Here is an 18,597-nt window from a genome sequence, read left to right on the forward strand (position 1 = left end):
CCTGTATGCAGTTGTAGGTAGTTATGTAGCTTCAAAGCAACTTTAAGAATATTGATTTGTGCCATTTTTAATACATTTACCTATGTAATACTCAGATATTGCCATGGTTTAAATTTTAGATATGTTCAAACCACAAGTTGGGAGTGAAGCTACTGAAAAAGGTTTAATTGTACGTGCATATAACATGGCATTTCGTATGATTGGAACAACAGCAGGAATCTGACAGATCAGTGATTTGATTGGGAGATGCATTTCTATAAATTGCTCTGTATTTGTACTTTTTCAATCCTAGACATCAACCACAAAATAAAACGCAGTAGCACAATACAATGAAATATTTTTAATCAGTAAAAACAGGTGCAATATTTCACATGTAAACAATTGCAGCATCTTAATACCTGAATAGTTATACATATAAATCATATTTTAGTGACTTAAGAATTCCTGTAAAAATAGATCAGTTTAACAATAACAAAATCACTTTATCCCTTCAAAAAAAGAAAAGAAGAAAATAAATCTCAGCAATTACTTCAAGTGCTCTAAGGCTCACCTAAAGATCGGTGAGCAGGTGCCACATCTTAAGTATTTTATGCGTCTCAGTTTAATATGTAGCCCTCTCTCCCTGCAGCCAAATTCTGCCCTCCACCTTGTAATCGCGCTCTTGAAAGGAGTGTTGGGGGGAAAACACCGTCATCTTCTCTCTCAGCTTGCAGTTGAGCAGCAAATGTACATTCTCAAATAGTGGCATTCACAATATATATCCCCCAGTGGCAAAGAGAATCAGGCATTTATTTTCTTAACTCAAAATGTCCTACATGTTCACCTTTTGCACTGATAAATTCATTATAAAATGCATTTCAACAGGCCTAAAAGCCAGTGTCATGTCAATTGTTTCAACTTTGCCTTTTTGCTGCATTCCTTTCATATGGAGGCTTTTAAATGTGAAAAAAAAACTGCTCAGGAAGTATTCTGTTTTGTTGGCAGTAGCATTCAAACAAGGAACAAGTGGAATTATTAAGCATTGAAAAATATACATAGCAGCAATGTGGTAAGTATAACATGACGCTTATGTTGCACTGATGGAGAAAGAGCTGTGAAAATGTACATTATACTGAATTTACCATGTGAGCCTTTGGTGATTGTGATGTTTTGTTTTGCCTGACAGTAACTTGTTGGCCACAGGGAAGACAGATAATTTAGCTGCAGTAGTTTCATTTTTGCAGTTGGACAGTTGGCACTTATTTCCCATACTAGTGTTCCTAAGAGTGGACAAGCGCGCTGTCATAACAACACGTTTAGAGTATTCTGCTGTTTCCCCATGCTACCTATCCACCTCTTTGTCTTTAGAAGCGTTTTCCTTACTTCTGTCCTGACCTAGCAGCAGCCTTACATTTTCTTCTGACAGATCACAACTGTCATTTCATCCTTAATGAGGTCATTGCCTTACGGGATCTTCGTCCTTCTTGCTTCACCACATTTCTCTGGCTCTAACCTCGGCTCTTTTTCCTCTCACTTGCTCTTTTCGGAGTCACTCTCAAGAGTCCCGGCAGACGTCTTGTTGTCATGACGCCATGTGGCTTCTTCTCTGCTCGGCCTCTTGTCTGTCCAGCTCTGCCTGCTCTTCAGCCTGTGTCCTGTCCTTCAGTGCCCTCAGTAGGATCCTGAGCAGTGCGTTCTGGTTCAGCAGGTTTTCAGAGGTGTCGGCCAGCTCCTGCAGCCGCCTCACAGCCTCCCCGAGCTGCCGGCTTTTCTCCCGGTGCTGTTCCTCTAAGCTGTGCCTCTCTCGCTGCAGCTCTGTGTTCTGGGCCTCCAACCGGCGAGTGTCGAATGTCAGTCGTCGGTTGTCGCGCCACAGCTGCGCCAGCTGTTGGGAGAGGCGTTCGCGGGCGTGATGCAGTGCTTGAACCTCGCGCTGGAGAGCCAGAAACTGTGCACGGGTGACAGCCCCGGGTCCCAGGCCCTCTGCCTCCCCCCCGGAAGCCGCCACCGGTTGGTCTGTGTACTGCACCGAGCCAGAGTGCTGCAGGACGAATCGGAGGAGGTTGGGCAACGTGATGGGAATGTTGTCTGGAAACTTTACACTGTAATTTTTTCTGAAAGAGAAGCAGAAATGGGTAAAGAAAGATTTAAACTATTCTTTTGAAAGCCATTGATAATGTGGTGAAATGCTTTATTGTTTGGTGCCCAGACACAAATCTGTTTCTCTTAACTGATTAAACTTAATCAATTAACCAATGACACAGCATTGAGGTTGTGACTGCAATCACACTGTCTGTGGGTAACTGTATGTCCTGCTGGAGCTACAACAAACGATTCATTTATTTTCAATTCGTATGACAAATGTTTTCCTAATATAGAGATTGAAAAGGAAGAAAAATGGTGAAGAATTTCCTGATGTGACATCTCCAAAAAGTGTGTTTTGTCTGACCAACGGTCTAAAACCTGAATATATTAATGTCATCAACAATATCATCTAAATAGTCACAAACTATTTTCTGTTGATTAATAAACACTAAGGATTACTCTGTCATTGCCTGCCAAATGTCCAGGTATGAATGGAAAATGCAAATCTATGTGTGTCTCTCTTACCTGTATTTAGGAAACAGAAGAATGGAGGGAACGTGATCCACCATGAACTCCCATGGGAGGTCATTACGTGCGACATTCACCCTGCACAGACAAAATGTTGATATATTATTTATTTATTTTCTTAAAAGGCTGCACCAGAGAACTGAATATAAACATTTTTGAGAACTTTACAGTAATTGCAAAAAAATTATAAGTATGACTACACACACACACATTACCTGGCCACAGTGATGGTGCTGTTTCCCTGTAACAGTCGGGCCAGCTGGATGATGATGTGGTTGAGAACAGAGCAAAATCCACACCACTGGGTGTAGTAGAACAGCAGCACGTCCTAAAGGACAACACAAATACAAAGTTATATTTTGCTCTCCATAACTCAAGTTCATGAAATGAAATCAATTCAGTTATCTTCAGACCAAACTGAGGTCCTTGCTCCCCACTGGCCCTTCACTAAGCATAAAAGATACGATCCCTGCTGTGTTCTAAGGTGGAGGCCAACTCTAACATTGGGATGCCTTTGCCACTCTCCACACAGTAAATAGCCAAACATTAGCTATTCAAATTAATTAAAAAAACAGCTGTTTATATGGATATATAGAGTACACTGTAAGATAATATGCACAATGAAATGAATTTGCTTTTGTTGTACGTTGGCTACAAAAAAAATATGTAACTACTAGGCATCTCTTCTAATTTTTCTCAGGACTAATGTATTTTTTCATAAATGTTCCCCTATATATAGAAAAATATATAAAATAAATAAACAAATATAAATGTTTGGGGCCATGTTAATATTGTTAATTTATCACGTTTTAGCTTCGATACATATTCTGGATTATTTGTATAATTTGTATATTTTAAATACAAATTTGGGAAATGGCCTGAATTGCTGAATGGAAGTAGGGTTGAAAGGGTGTTGATGATAATCAGTATTTTCTCTTACCTTTTGGAGGTCCATGACGGAGGGCAGGAAGGTGGAAGTGGTCAGCTCAGTGATGAGGAGGCGTGGGGGCGAGGGCTGGTGTTCGTCTGGATGTCTGCTTTCTTCATTCCTTTCTTTCCTGTCTTCTCCCACCAAGTGTCTCTGCAGGAGGCTGTATGGAGCACTGAAGTTCCTGATGAAGGCCTCTTTAAATCACACACACACACACACAATGAAAACAGGGAGTGAATGTTAGGATCTTATCCAAATTTGAGATAAAAAAAAAAAAATCAAACTAGACAATTACAAGACAGTTGTGGTACTTCTGGCACAATTTCACCACCTTCCAAAGTGCATGAATCCTTTTTATTCTCTTTGAAATAACTTCTGCAGATAACCATTACATCATTATACAGTAAAAGTCAAAACATATAGTTTCATTTTTAAAAGTATAGTTTAGTAGTAATATATTACATTCAAAAGTCCTCATAAAAAAAAAACTTTAAAAACTTCATTGTAATTTTGTTTGTGGTGACGATCCCCTGCTAGCATCGGGACAAAAATAGTATGCAAAATACTATGAAAGCGAGCCAGATTACCTGCTACGCTGATATGCAAAATATGCAAAACTGTTGTTGCCCAAGACTGTTGTCATTGTTGATGTATTGATTTATCACCTAATGCTATATACTGTATATAGAATATCTGTGAGATTTATTTTCCTAAACCTTACATTCATTTGTAAAACAAAACTCAGAAATGTCTGTGTATGTTTTAGAAAACACAGCAAAGTAATGCATTTGTCCTAACTTCAGTAGATTTTTGGTGGTGGTCATTTCACTGCTTTGTAGCCACAACAGCCATGGGGACTTTTGTCATTAAAGCTAGACATCTGAAGTTGTGTTGAGGTAAGCAGCAGCCACTGACTCAAGAGGTTTTGGGATCAGTGTGATCAAATTAAGACCAACAAACAGCACCCCTTTTTTTGTGACTTTTGTAAATCGACCACAGTTTAGAAAAAGGCAACATTTGAACATGTCTCAGTCTCATCAAGTTCTCTTTCTAAATTCTTGACACAACTATTGAGTGACTATGAGTACAACACTATAAATGCGTTCAGAAAGTGTGCGTCGCTAATCCCGTTTGGATATGTATTACCCCTCTATGACGTCTGGCTTTTAACCCCACCTTTTAGTGTTCCGTCGACCCAGCTATGAACCCTTATGCTTGTAGACACAATCTAACAACACTTCAAACTCATGTGGTATGAATGAAATGTGTCCAGGTCTTACCCAGAGACTCTGTCAGTGTGGCTGCTGGGCTGCGGTGGAGAACATAATGAACCTCATCCTTCAGGTTCACAATAGCTGCAAACGAGCCGTCATCGCTCCCATGGCCTTGTTCACCAGCAGCCCGGTGGAGAGAAGCACTGCTGTTGCCTGTTGCTCCGAGCCTCACCGCCAGAGGCCAGTTCAGAGCCACATCCAGCACGTAGAACCGGAGCGTCTTGTTGGTCTGACAGCGCAGCCCTTTGATGGCGTCTCCTCCCTGCTGAGGGGCCGAAGATGGAGGGACTGAGGAAGCAGGAGGCGTGAGGGGAACTCTCTGCACGTCCGGCTCCTCTTTGGCTTGTGATTCATTGTTGAGTCGAGGTTCTACTTTTCTGCAGCAGGCACTGTATTGACTGAATGGGCTGTAGCTGCTCAGAAGGTTGCTGCAGCCCGCTAAGGTTCCCGTATTTATGGACACGTCGTGAGGTAGCTGGCGTAGGCAGCAGTGTCTGTGATAAGGAAGCAGCGCATCTCCTGACTCGGCTGCGGAGGGGAAGGAGCAGCGTGCGGAAGAGCTGGTCGGGCTCAGGTGTGACAAGCTGAGGCAAACCTCACACACACTCGCACTGGACTCTGGGAGAAGGACCGACTGGCAGCACTTTGAGTGGGAGGTGAAACTTTCGTCCAGGCTGGTGTGGTTATTGTAGTCACAGGAATGATAACGCACAGCAATGTCTGCAACCTGAAAGACAAAAAAATAAAAAATAGAAGTAATGCCATTACTACTACTACTACTAATAATAATAATAATAATAATAATAATAATAATAATAATAATAATAATAATAATAATAATAATAATAATAATAATAATAACATAATCAATAGAAAAACATTCTGAAATTAACTGGTAGCCAGAGATGAAGGCAAAGATATTGCATTTTGAACCACCTATATCAATGCTACGGTGTCGCCCTAAAAAAATCAAAAGGCAAGACAGATTTTCAAAATAGAGGACCCAAAACTGAGCCCTGTAGAACACCACAAGTGAGATAGGCAGTAGAGGATAAAGAGTTAAAAGTAATAGATTGTTTTATATTTGAGTTGAAACTATAGAAGAGAGCATTATCAGGCATACCACCCATCTCGAGACCATTAAGTATGTAAGTATTAAGTATGTGCCATGCATCAGCTGTGGCAAAGGGCAAGACCTAGAAGTAAGTGACAGAGACAGGATAGGATGGAGTATATTTTGTCCCCCGCTCACCTGCTGTAGTATGAGATTGGGCTGCGATCCGAGTGGATTGTGCGGCAGGAATAACAGCAGTGCTGGACCTTTAGTCAGCTCATGCTCCAGGAGGCGTGACTTTGTTCCTGGAGGCTGAAGCCAGCGAAGGATAGTTTCATGGTGCTCAAACACCCAGCTGCAGATGGCCTCCGATGTGAAGTTGCGTTCCCTTCGAGGGAAAATCTGAGAGAGGAGAACATACAGCAAGATGTTGGTGCAGTCCCATCATTACACATCCCAAAGTTTTACTGAAATGTATTGAGCTTTTAATAGCTTTTTTCTAAAACAGTGTTTTATGCACTGTCTATCATGGACTGGTGAGATTTCTTACCAAAGAGGAGTTAAATCTTCTGTAAAGGTAAACTGTTTCGTCTTCTTGTAGTGAGATGGCCTCTGCCACCTGTTTGTTGGTCACAACCCCGAAACGTATGACACCACGGAAATCTGCATCAGTAAACCAGAAAGACTTAGGGCTGATGACTGAATTCTTGTTCTTTCTATTCTCACTTTCCGTTTATGTGTATAATGTGTTCAGCAGGCAAACGCATATGCATTATTAACCACATGTTTTACCCATTATTGCACATGTTTTTTTTTTATCCTACCCTTTGATAATCTTTATTGTTACAAGGACCAAGTTTCCGCCAAACCTGGCCCCTTCTAATCTAATTTGACACACTTATTATGAATACAGGGTTGAACAAACCTTGCTTTTACAAAGTCCAAAGCACTAGCTTCAGTGCTGTATGATTTCTTACCCCTTTTTAGGGCCTGCAGGGCAGAGGTCAGATAGGTGATGTACCCCGGCGGCTGAGGAGAGGAGTTAAACTGGAAGAAACCCACCACTCGAGGCTACAAAACAGACAACCAATTAGAATACATTGTGCAAATATGAAAGCCTTACACACATATGCAAAGACACCTATCATTTAATACAATTAAACAACAATATCAGGAACATGCTAAACTGTAACTCTCTACAAGTGCATAGACGACCGACACACACAGGAAGGAATACATTTTGTGCGTCGTTTTGTGTCAACTTCCAAATCTATTGGCCTGAAACCAAACAATACCTCGTGACAGGCGAGGAACTCTTCAAGTGTGGCTCTGGATGGGAGGTAAGTGAGCGGCGTGATGACTCTGAGGATAAAGCTTTCCACATACGGAGCCACAAATGGACCCTTGTACTCAATGGGTCCAAACCTGCAGCACAGACACACAGATAAACATGATGGATCCAATTGAGTAATATCTCATTAACAGCTCAATTGTCTGAGTTAAGATGCTTTTGAACACCATCTACAAAGTCTCGAACGCTAAGAATGAAGCATAAACATGCAGGTCAAATGAGATTATTGGCTACTGTTCCATCTTTTCAATCATTTTAAGTTGATAATAAATATATCCTTTAATAACTCTCGAAAACATCAGCCCTAACGCTACTGTAAATGCAACAGCGCAATAAATACATTTCAACTAAAAGACATGAGGAGTCCAGGACTAAAATTTTAGTTCTGTTTTGCTAATATGATGAATGTAGGATAAGAGGTAAGGTAACAATATATGACGGAAATATTCAGGGTATTTTTAAGCATTTAATAAAAAGTCAGACTGGAAATGGCACCACAATGTTGTTGTGACTAGTCATAGAAAAGCAACAATATTCAGCAATTTTAACAACTGAAGCATGAAATCATAGGTGTGTAGTTACCTAAATTTTTTTTTTTGTTATTTCATTAAATTAGCATCTACCAATTCCGTTCAATACAAATGACTTTGTTCTCCAGCTTACCTCCTGTAAAACAGGTGGATGGTCGGGTACTGAAAGAAGCGGTTTTGTCTCCTGCATTTCCCCAGACTCCACCAGCAATTCACGGCCACAAACTGAACCTGCGTTAGTGTGTGAACGAAAGAGACACATTTTCAGAGCACAGACAGGCTTCGTTGTGTTTTCACTCATGTGTGAGATCAGACTTTTTTCTGTCTCATTTACATTAAATCTGTGGCGAACATTTTTATCCAAACAGTAAACATAGCATTTTAGATAATATCTTTAAAAGCTATATCAATATGTGTGGACGCGTCTGTAAGCGGACTGGCATGCTACTATAACAACAAACCATCGTTTTCTGTAATCATTTGATAGGGTGTTGGTTTGCGCTGCTATTTGTTATTAAAACAAACACTGCACAGTGTGTGTTCCTGTTGAGTATTCAGGAGCTCTGTACCTGCTTGGCCAGCTTCTTCGCTACTTGCTGCAGTTCCTGCCGGGCGGCCATGGAGTGAGCACACCACGGTGCATAGAAGAAGATGAGCGATACCTCTGCCACACTCCTGATACGCTCCACCTGGAAAGAAGATGAAACGGTTATTGAAATGTTATAGATCCACTGTACCCAATTGTAAATATTGTTTGTGTGCTAAGTATGATCTTGAATGTATTACTGTCTGAGAATGACACTTGACTCTTGGGAAAAAAGTTCTGTCAAGTCTGTGTCTTTGAATCTCACCTGGTCCATTTGCCCCATGTAGAGGTCCACTACCGGGGCCTCGGGAGAGAAGAACCGCATCGGAGGGCGAGCAGCTGCCACCACATTCGTAGCACGGCTAAGGAGAAATATATTTGAAATAATCATGATTTTAATGTAAGTCATGATGACGCCAACATCTTAGTTTTAGCTTAGGTTTTGGACTGTTGGTCAGACCAAAAAATATATGCAGATTTCACTTATGGGACTTGTAATTGGCATTGTTTCACTATCTAGTCATCTGTGTTTTGTTTTGTCATTTGGCCACACAAAGTGTCCAAAGTCTAAGGAGGAGGTGTGTTCAAAGTTCTAGTTTTTTTCCACTACTCTTGTACTTAAGTTATATTTTGAATAAAGGACGTTTACCTGCATCAGAGTAGGCTATCTATTATAAGATTTGAAGAGCCTACTTTTTCCACCACTAGGCAGTCTAGGCTACTGTATGAGAAGCATGATGTGTCACAGATCATTCATCTGCTGTTTGTTTCAGCTGTCATCTTCACAACTGGGCTCACTGCAGGATGAATGTGTTTTTTTTTTCAAATATATGGTTGTTTCATTGTTGTCTATCGACGCAAAAAAAATAAAAAATAAATAAAAACATTGGTCAAATCCTGAAACTGAACTATTACACAGTTAAGCGCTTCGATAATTACACAGTCTGTTCCAAACGGGTTAAATCACTAGTTAATCCTCTTTTCCTGCAGTACAAGTCAGTTAAAAGTAACTAGATAATAATTAGGAAAAGCTAATGCATGATTTACTAGTGCTAATCTCTCAGCAAAGTCACCAATATGTTCAGGACGTTTCAGTTTAGCCTGGTCGCTAATAACACTAATCGATTTACGAAGAGAGTTCAAGTGTTTCGGCCGCTGATTTGTTACCTGCATGTGAACATGAGGGCCAGCGTGAGCAGGACGCCGAGCACTATCGCCCCGCAGAGCAGAGCAGGTCTCCGGGCCATCAGAAACAGCACCTGCCGGAGAGACCGCCGCACCCGGCGCAGCATTACAGGCTGTCGTCGGCTTTCCGTCCCATTTATACGCCCCGGCTGCTGCCGCCGCTCAACACGTCCATTTGCCTAAAGGGAGGGGTGCAGGGGCGGGAAGGAAGAATGGTTCGACGGTGGACAGACCTGACCTGGATTGGACTCAGTGCTGCTACCGTGCACGGTGTTCAAACACGGTCAGACCAACCTTTCTTCCCCACGTAGACTTTTCACTTCCGCAACAAAGAGATAAGGGAACAACTGTAAAGTGTTGTCGGCTGTCAGATAAAGCCAAGTTTAAAAAAAATAAAACATATATATAGGGGAGGGGCGATTAATAGTTGAATATGTAAAAGGTAATGAAGCCAATCTATTATCAATATCATATTTTGATTTGTTGGCAATAATTGTGTTTGTAGTAATGTTTTGCTTTTTTGGACTTACTTGCTCTTTTACGCCAGTCCCTACGTTGTTATGGCGACAATCGTTGCTGCGTTAACGGTGGTTGGCCGCTAGAGGGCGAACGTTCTCAAATGTAAAATCAAGCGAACTTTATTGATAAAAAATACTATCACTGAGTGGGTACTACACTTTAGGTCCATGGTACTACACCAACTACATTCCACACTACATTTTCAAATCAGTAGGCTTATATATTTTGGTTACGACATAGTAGACTATAATCATCTCTATGCTCAATTTATTTTATGTTTTAGTCTTTGTTTTTGTATTGTATTTATAAAAAAGGATACATCAAATCTTGACCATAAAACTTTTTAATGAAAATCAAAGCTACAAAGCTGTTTCTAAAGTGTAGTCCAATTTGATCTATTTATCTATCTATCCATTCTAATGTGTCCAGAAAATATAGCAACTTTGAGTTTCTAGAACAGCGCATCCTTTCTAAAAATGAAGAAATTATGTGATGATAAAAAAAATAACAAGACATACAACAGGTGATAACATTATTTAAAAATCTTTATTTTTTTTCTTTATCATTAAAGAAACATTGAACAACAAAAATCACAGTGTATAACTTTTAAGTGCAAATGAACTAGGTAAAAAAAAGGAAAAGTCTTTGATTAGCTCTACCCATCATGGGAATGTTTACTGCAAACAAAATGTTTTGGAACAATTAAAACAATGTGCAACACAATATTTGTCAGCAGTTTCAGCAAATAAAATCTGTTTGTTTCTCCTTAAAATCATAAAAAATAGAAAAAGATTTATTTAAGAACACAACGCTATGTTTCATACCGAAGTGCCAAATGTATTGTGAGATGAATGTCACAAAGACAGCATTTTTAGTTTTTCCTTAAACCAACTTTAGTCTGATATTTGCTTCAGGCTGCAGAACTACATATCTCAACTTTGACACATTTGACAATCATGTGACTGAAACCTCGTAGAAGGAATTCTCTGACAGCTTTGTAGCACTGATATCACACTCACAGCCATAACCACACTGAATACCCAAAGACAGCCTTGATATGTATGCAAAATAATACAGTTACATTAATTCAAACTGACACCTTTGAAGCAGCAGTTCAATTGCTTCTAGATTTCATGCTAGATCAATACTTGTTTTGTTCCACCTTCAGTAGCCTGTTTATGCATAAAAAAAGAGGCTGTCTTAGTGCTACAAAGCTTTAAGAAAAACTCCCTGAGGGCCGGTCTTCACTACCACCAGTTTTTCAACAGGACTTATTGTTTGCATAAATGCCCTTTCATCCATTTAGGCAATGTGGTTTGCGAATGCACTGTGCACAAAGGGAGAGAGAGAGAGAGAGACAGAGGGAGATCACTCCAGGGATCTCTTCTAATCAATAACATCACATATATTTCACCGTTTCTTGTTGGTTTTGTTTCTCCTACAATAGCTCAATTCCTCTCTTGTTCCACATGGCAACCGTCCAGCAGATAAACAAGACCGGAAGCAAGAAAACTTCCCCTCTCACAGCAAATAAGCCAGTCTCATGATGCGAGTTAACAGCTAAAAAATAAACACTTCTTGTCTTCAGCAACTGGACTCCTGGCTATTTTGTTTGCTGTGAACTGTGCAGCGTTAACTGGGCACTGATTACATGCAGTTTGTTACAGTGCCTGTGTTTCTGGATGCATAAGCTGCTGCACCACCAGGTCTATATTAATGATGGGACTGAAGTAGAGAGCCCAGTAGAAGAGACAGTTGCACACAAACTGAGGAACAAAAGGCCACAGGAGGGCGAAGGCAAAACCCTGAGATAACATCTTCCACAAGTGGTTCCACATCCTGCGTGGCAGAGTCCTAAGGAAAGTGGAAAGCACATGTTAGTGTTTGTAGCCTTCTCTAACACATGAACTCACCAACATGTAGCTTAAATTGACAATAACATCTCCCTGTGAAGTTCAAATAGTGTAGGAATTTTCACAACACATGCAACATTTAAAAAAAAAATCTTGGCGAGAAGGCACTAGTGTTGTTTGTTTGTCACTTCAGTTATGAAAGCCACTAAAAATAAATTAATAGTATTATAGTTCTCCACCAGTTTGATTTGGCAGAGACAGGGGAGATAGAGAAGGTTTCCCAGTGTTACATCCTCAATGGTTTCTATGTTAAATGTTGCAATTTGTAAAACACAGAGGAAATTCAAGGCAGAACATTTAAATGAGTAAGGTGCAGTTGAGAATGATTCAGGGGACTCAGAAACAGTAAAAATCAGCCCATGTATCATAAGTCACACAGTGAGTGCATGTTGAACCATCAAAAAGTCTTGGCTAGTGAACCAAGCGATTTTACAACAGTTCGAGTTGCCATTCCTCTTCTAACCTACTAGCGGCAACCATTCTCTGTCTGAAGCACCTTAAAGTTTAGGTAATGGAAAGCTCCAGATTACCGGTTGTAACTGTTGTGAAAGACCTTTATGTGACTGTCTGTATCACAAAGAAAAATAAACAAATATACAAAGAAACCGGCCTTCCCCCTGTTTGTACCTGATCCTGGCTCTTGTCCACAGTCTCCACAGGGCGCAGCCTTCCAGCACAGACAGCAGCATGGTGTTAACGATAATGAAGCGAGATGTCCAGTAGTGGACGGCCAACCAGTCCCAAGCAAACTCTGCTATCAGCTGGTACGGAAGCAGGAGGTACTTTACAAGAAACTCTGCCCACTGTCGCCAACTGGGCTCCAACTAACAAACACAGAAACATCATAGAAAATAAAAGATCATGGTTTAGAAGTGGCTTTCTAACAATAAAACAGACATGAACGTATGTAAAAATATTTTGTATTAAGATCAACCATCATTCTGTCATTCAATTTGGCCAAATATGTAATCTAAATGTATTTTTATATTGTATTTATATATAGCCAGAGCATCATGTGTACATATTACCTACTGTATTGTTTTTCCATCTTATAACAGATTAAATGACAGTTGGCAGTTTGTGTCACCTGTGTGTTGAGGAAGCTGCCCTCCACTGATTGGTCGATGTGTATTAGGGCCGGACAGCAGGTGTGCAGGAAGGGAAGGAACGTTTCCGAGTAGTCGAATAAGTACAAATAGAAGAGTGTGAGACGAGGGGAGTGCTTCAATGCATACAGCAAGAACAGAGACTTCCCTGCGTTAGCAGCCTGCAGAAAGTGAGGGGAATACAAGTATACAGATTAAGAGGAAAATAATTTGGTTGAACACACTGACTGGAGATTTGTTTCTTAAAATCTTATTTTGAAATGTATCCATAGACGATTAAATGTGAACAATTAATACTAGTGTCGGGGGACGACCGGACTCTTTACCTTGTATTCCCAGAGGTTCTGCGGAGGTTTGACCCCCAGGGCTTTGACTCTGTCCAGTTCAGCCAGAACAGCTCGTCGGTGAGCCTGGTTTTCGATGCTGTAAGGAGGTTTCAACAATTCTTCTTCCACTAACATCAACAGTAGCCTATAAAAGAAGAAATCAACACCACGGCATGAACATAATGATTCACATCCTGAGCTTCTGGGTTTTGCTCTGTAACTTGAGGGTGGTCTGTGAAGTTATATTTTGTAGTGTATAATGTGCCTGCATCTAAAAAATACGGACAACGAAAGCAAACAAAACTCAGGCTGGAATAAAAATCCAATGTAATTGATCTACCTCCCATTGACCTTCTCCTGCTGGAATGATTCTCTGTACAGCTGGGCCCAGGGACCCAAGTTTTCCAGCCAGGAGACGACTTCCTCCGGTGTCCAGCGAGACACGGGTTTACTGATCAACGGGTCATGCTGCTCCACCACACCACTGCTCCAATGATACACCAGCACCATCGCCTGGAAACACACCATGAAACAACGCACAGTCAACAATTGTGCTCATTATATTTGTATGCGAGGAAAATATTAAGATTGGAAGTAGTCAGTCTCACTGTAGCCTACAGCACATCCAGTTAAATCCACCTTTCACTATATGCGTTTTGACTAAAACCTGCAGCAGCATAGTTGTATAACTTAAATATCGATTCATAAAATAGAAAATTGTATAATTTAATTAATCTCTTAATGACAAACTTTTTTTGAACATTCAATTACCGGTATAAATAAAAACTATTCTCTTCCTTTCAGGGATTATTGATTTACAGCACAAATTCATGTGAGCCAAGATAAACACTAAGTCAAATTCATGCCAAACAAACACATGCTTTGCACTTAAATGACCTGATTCCACCATGATATTCATTAATGGACCAAGGGTCAAAGACAGGAACATGCTGTAATCTATTAGCACACACTGCAACGAGGCAAGATACACAATGACGTTGCTCCAAAGTGCCACATGGACAAAATAAACATGCTCTGTGTAAATAATACGAACCACCATCCTCTAAAATGATAACGCACTGTTGTTAAAATCCCTTTGAAATGACCACCCTATAATGCTTCAGGTTTACAATAAGTTCCACAAAAGGTACAATTGGCAATATCATGGACTAAAAAAGAAAAAAAAAACTCTTTAGTTAGACATTATGTGTCACAAAATAACACTGATTAGAGACACAGCTTTGCAAAGTAAGAAATGCACCAGTTGGAATACTTAAAATGACATTGACTAGGCTGTATCTAATTGAGTATGAATATTATTTGCCAATCCAACTATGCAAACTGATTCGACTAATCTTCATGTACCACAAAATTGTATTTGTAACATCATAGCCATTTATAACCGAGTGTTACAGAAAAGGAGGTTTCTAAACTAAATCTTGTCAAGAGCCAGGACTTCAAAATCACTCATTTAAAAAAACAAAACAAGGAAACCACAATTTCACCTCAATAAATAAAAATGAAAAATAAAAATAAAATAGAAAAATTGGATTCAAGTGAGACTAAGTTAATCCATAAGTGTTCTAACTGTTTTTGGAAACTTACAGCGACACACGTGAGTGCAGTGAGGACCCCAGAAAAGAAGAAGCCCGCTCCTTTATGCTGGTTCTTCTTGGATTTGCCCAAGTTGTCGCCATACCTTAAAACATGCAGGTAAAATACAAATGAACAGATCAGACACAAGACATGTTCAGAGAGATATATCATCATTGTCAAAAGGGGAAGCTCTTGAACATTAAAGTCTATTTACAGGTACTGTGGAGAATGGCTTCATAAAGGAAAAGGTGTGGGAGATGTGTGAAGTCTAATAAACTGCCTAAAGCAGGGCTCCAGACTGCGACCACATGCTCGCATTTTGCGACCATTTTTTGAGACAGTACTTTTTACGCGACCGGGAAATTCGCCGACATATTTTTTCTTTATTATTATTACAGCCATTAGAGGAGTCAGCAGAGATATGTAAGGAAAAATCACAGGGCTCAGGAGTAGATGGGGTTGTGGTGAAAATGGGTCAAAATCCCTTTTCCTAAAGGAATGTCTGAAGGATTTCACATGGTGATGCAAAATCAAAAACACAATGAATTGTATTATCTGTTGTCAGTCTGGTCCAAAACATGCTGACAATACAATATCAGTAGCAGGCCTAATATAGTTTAAATTGTGAAACATTTTAATAGATACGTTGCAGGTCTATTTAAGGTGTGCCCCTACATTTTCTGCTTGCGCCCCTAAAAATTCTGAGTTAGGGGCGCTAGTGCTCTTAGTAAAAAATGTTAGTCTGGAGCCCTGGCCTAAAGGCATGTCTCTTTACTGTGCTACCTCTGGAAGGCCAGCAGGCTCCGGGAGATATTGGGGTTAGTCTGGACCTCTGTTTTCCTCCGCTGAACCACCTCACTGAACAGCTTTTCGGTTGCATCCCTAGACAGAAGAGCATTCAGTCAAATAAATAGATTGAGGAGCAATGTACAACAAGAGAACAAACAAAGGAAGTGGTGACAGTATGGCTATGGCTCTTGGGGTTTTCTTAAGCATCAAACTGCTTAGCTCACGCTGATAATACTTGTGTACGGTACAAAGGTGCACAAGGATTTGCGTTGTATTGGACAACCTTCAACCAGAGCAGTTTGCTGTGTGCTGTGTTTGATGCAGTTTACTAAAACTCTTAAACAACTGGAACGTTTCAGTAAAAAGGGAATTCAATATGAAGACGTTCAAATATAGGAATAGACAAATGTTTCCAGACGATAGAAGGAGCGGTGGGTGGTCATGTCAAGCATCAACTCCAAAAAGAAGCTAAAGCCAACATAGAAGGAACTACAGCAGTGTTTAGTCAGGTCATCCTTAACTGTTGGCTTGACTTCAATCAGGATGATAACAGAATTATGGTCACAGGGAGCTGAAAGAAAAGGTGTCTCTATGTTAAATGTAAACATCATAGTCTGTATGTGATCAAATTGAATAAGACTCAAAACTGGGACACATGTAAACACTCAATCTCATTGCCCGACTGGAAAACGTACTGCAATATTTGAAAGTGTATGGAAGTTTACTTTGTCAAAGTTGTTGCTACAGCCATCACCAAATGACTCACTAAATTCGGGTTCCTTAATGTCTGTATCAGGCGTACAGCTTAAAGATGAGTCATAATCTTCTATTTTGTTAGTTTGCTTGGTTGGAAGTCTGCGATAGTGTGCTAAATATCTTTGAGTTTTGGACTGTTGGTCAAACATAAAGACATTATTAAGACATCACTTTGGCCTCTAGGAAACTATGAATGGAATTTTTTTTTCAACAAATAAACATTAGTTCCAGCCCTTTTGTCAAGTGGACATTTGATCAGATTTGTAAACTTTGTTGATGTTTTTTACACTCAGATGTTAAAACAGTGTTAATCAGCATTTGAAAACTTTGGGTAAAATGGAATTGGTACCAAAACTCAGGTATTGCAACAGTGCCAGTTTCTAATGGAAGTGTATTTAAACTAAACCTGTCACACACACATTTGCTTTCTGTGTTTAGGGGTCGTCCCTACTAGTCAATAGGCCTCTGTTCTCTACTACACGTGAGAGAAATAATGTAAATAATGTGTTCAGAAAATCAAACATTCATTCCCACATATGGTCTGGCTGTGAAAAGCATACCTCAGCAGTATGTTGATTTTAGGAAAGCCTTCCCACTTCTCCCGGCACTCAGGGCACTCATTCTTGTGAGACGACTCCCACCACAGAGCCAGACAGTGGCGGCAAAAGTTGTGCCCGCAGGTCAACGTGGTTGGGTTTACTAAGATGTCGTAGCAACAGTGGCACGAGAATTCACTTTCTGAGATGTTGGTGGTGACGGGCTGCGACTGAGGATATTCAGCCAAGTGAATTGGGTCTTCCATTGATCCTCCCAGACCTTCATCTGATGAGTCCCATTCCATCTAGTGCAAGAAAACACAGAAAATCAGAAGGTATTAACAATGGAGAGGCTAAAAACAGACAGTGATTGGCATTTATGACTGACATAATTGGTGTCCTATCAAAATAGTTGCAGATTACTTTTTTGTAAACTTACTAATTGATTAAACTACTTATTTTTAAATTACATATCAATCTTATTAGAGAGATAGATAGATAGATTCTATTCTTCCCATGAGCATTGTTAAGACTTTTGAAAGATGAATTAAAGTAATCTTAATACCAATTATAGCATTAATTTTATATGAATGAATTTAATACCTTTAAGGCGTTTATGGATCTGTAGGAACTCTGTGCACAGCGAGCATTAGAAAAATAGTCATCTTAAATAAATAAAGTATATCAGTGGTTAAATAATGACAATCTTTAAACTTGCAACAAACAAACAAGTATCATCCTTTAAGATTAACAGTTGAGTGGCCTAACGTAGAATGGCATTAAGTACATTCAAGTATGAGTACACAACAGCTTTTTATGTCTAATGATAAAGGTAGGCCTGTGAGAATATTATTTTTGAAATGTTGCATACAAGAAGGAGCTAGCTAGCAGCTACTTCACATGACACGCCAGCTGAGCAGCAGTGAGCTGGTTAGCACCTAATAAGAAAGCGAAAGAAAGCTAGAGGTTAAACAACGCACTGACATTTTACGTAATTACTTTGACGACAGGTAATGTTATCTTATCACATCTTGTCATGGATATTAGCTCGGACGCTACCTGTGCTAAGTTAGAATCATGACCACTGCTGAATAAACTCGTGTTTTACCTTGCCTCAGGACCGTCCTGTGACTGGGAACCAGCTGGGGGTGGACATAACTATCCGGTTTAATAACTCACGTCCTCGTATACCTAGTTAACGCCTAAATAAAACCGTTCACGGAGGAGTTAGATATATCTGTAGTAGCTGTCGCCATGGCTGCGCGCGGCTGTGGGAAAATCCTTTGCGCACGCATACATGCACGCGTACGTCGGCGTGTCATGCACGTTCCCGAGCTGTTCTGGAATAATCATAGAGGTTCATGCAAATCTCGGTGCCGCCAGAATCAGTGTTGCCGAATAATACATGCCCCTCCTGAGTTTATTTCTGACACTTTAGAATCAAGAGCTTTTTCTAGCTTGTTTGCAGGGCTGTTTTGTCTAAACACTGTACATTTCAAAGATATAGCTCACACCTGTTCTGAAATAGAGGTGCATGCAAATCTTGGCAGGAC

At 40.1% G+C, this 18,597-nt stretch overlaps 2 protein-coding genes across 2 annotated transcripts; both read right to left on the minus strand.

Moving 5' to 3' along the window:
• Positions 1-337: 337 nt before the first annotated feature.
• Positions 338-9,802, minus strand: txndc11 (thioredoxin domain containing 11). Its single transcript, XM_080028949.1, has 13 exons — positions 9,486-9,802; positions 8,584-8,680; positions 8,302-8,421; positions 7,866-7,963; positions 7,147-7,276; positions 6,829-6,922; positions 6,402-6,514; positions 6,050-6,253; positions 4,804-5,524; positions 3,533-3,717; positions 2,808-2,920; positions 2,590-2,670; positions 338-2,093 (listed from the first exon to the last, which is right to left on the minus strand). Exons 1-13 carry the CDS (start codon positions 9,608-9,610, stop codon positions 1,562-1,564), a joined length of 2,613 nt encoding a protein of 870 aa, XP_079885075.1. The 5' UTR covers positions 9,611-9,802; the 3' UTR covers positions 338-1,561.
• An 817-nt stretch (positions 9,803-10,619) lies between these two features.
• On the minus strand, positions 10,620-18,300 carry LOC307252546 (bifunctional apoptosis regulator-like). The gene is made up of 9 exons (XM_080030243.1): positions 18,153-18,300; positions 17,069-17,349; positions 15,747-15,845; positions 14,973-15,066; positions 13,708-13,880; positions 13,368-13,512; positions 13,023-13,202; positions 12,563-12,759; positions 10,620-11,876 (listed from the first exon to the last, which is right to left on the minus strand). Exons 2-9 carry the CDS (start codon positions 17,347-17,349, stop codon positions 11,684-11,686), a joined length of 1,362 nt encoding a protein of 453 aa, XP_079886369.1. The 5' UTR covers positions 18,153-18,300; the 3' UTR covers positions 10,620-11,683.
• Between the last annotated feature and the right edge of the window lie 297 nt (positions 18,301-18,597).

Source organism: Ammodytes marinus (assembly GCF_949987685.1).
Source record: "Ammodytes marinus genome assembly, chromosome: 6".
NCBI classification, from domain to species: Eukaryota; Metazoa; Chordata; class Actinopteri; order Uranoscopiformes; family Ammodytidae; genus Ammodytes; species Ammodytes marinus.

Coding starts and splice junctions, on each gene's coding strand:
- txndc11 (XM_080028949.1), bottom strand. CDS start 9,610: ATGCTGCGCCGGGTGCGGCGGTCTCTCCGGCAGGTGCTGTTTCTGATG. Junction 8,681..9,485: donor GCCCTCATGTTCACATGCAG/GTAACAAATCAG, acceptor ATTTCTCCTTAG/CCGTGCTACGAATGTGGTGG. Junction 6,515..6,828: donor CCTGCAGGCCCTAAAAAGGG/GTAAGAAATCAT, acceptor TTACTGATGCAG/ATTTCCGTGGTGTCATACGT.
- LOC307252546 (XM_080030243.1), bottom strand. CDS start 17,349: ATGGAATGGGACTCATCAGATGAAGGTCTGGGAGGATCAATGGAAGAC. Junction 12,760..13,022: donor GCAGCTTCCTCAACACACAG/GTGACACAAACT, acceptor TGTGTTTGTTAG/TTGGAGCCCAGTTGGCGACA. Junction 11,877..12,562: donor TGGACAAGAGCCAGGATCAG/GTACAAACAGGG, acceptor CACTTTCCTTAG/GACTCTGCCACGCAGGATGT.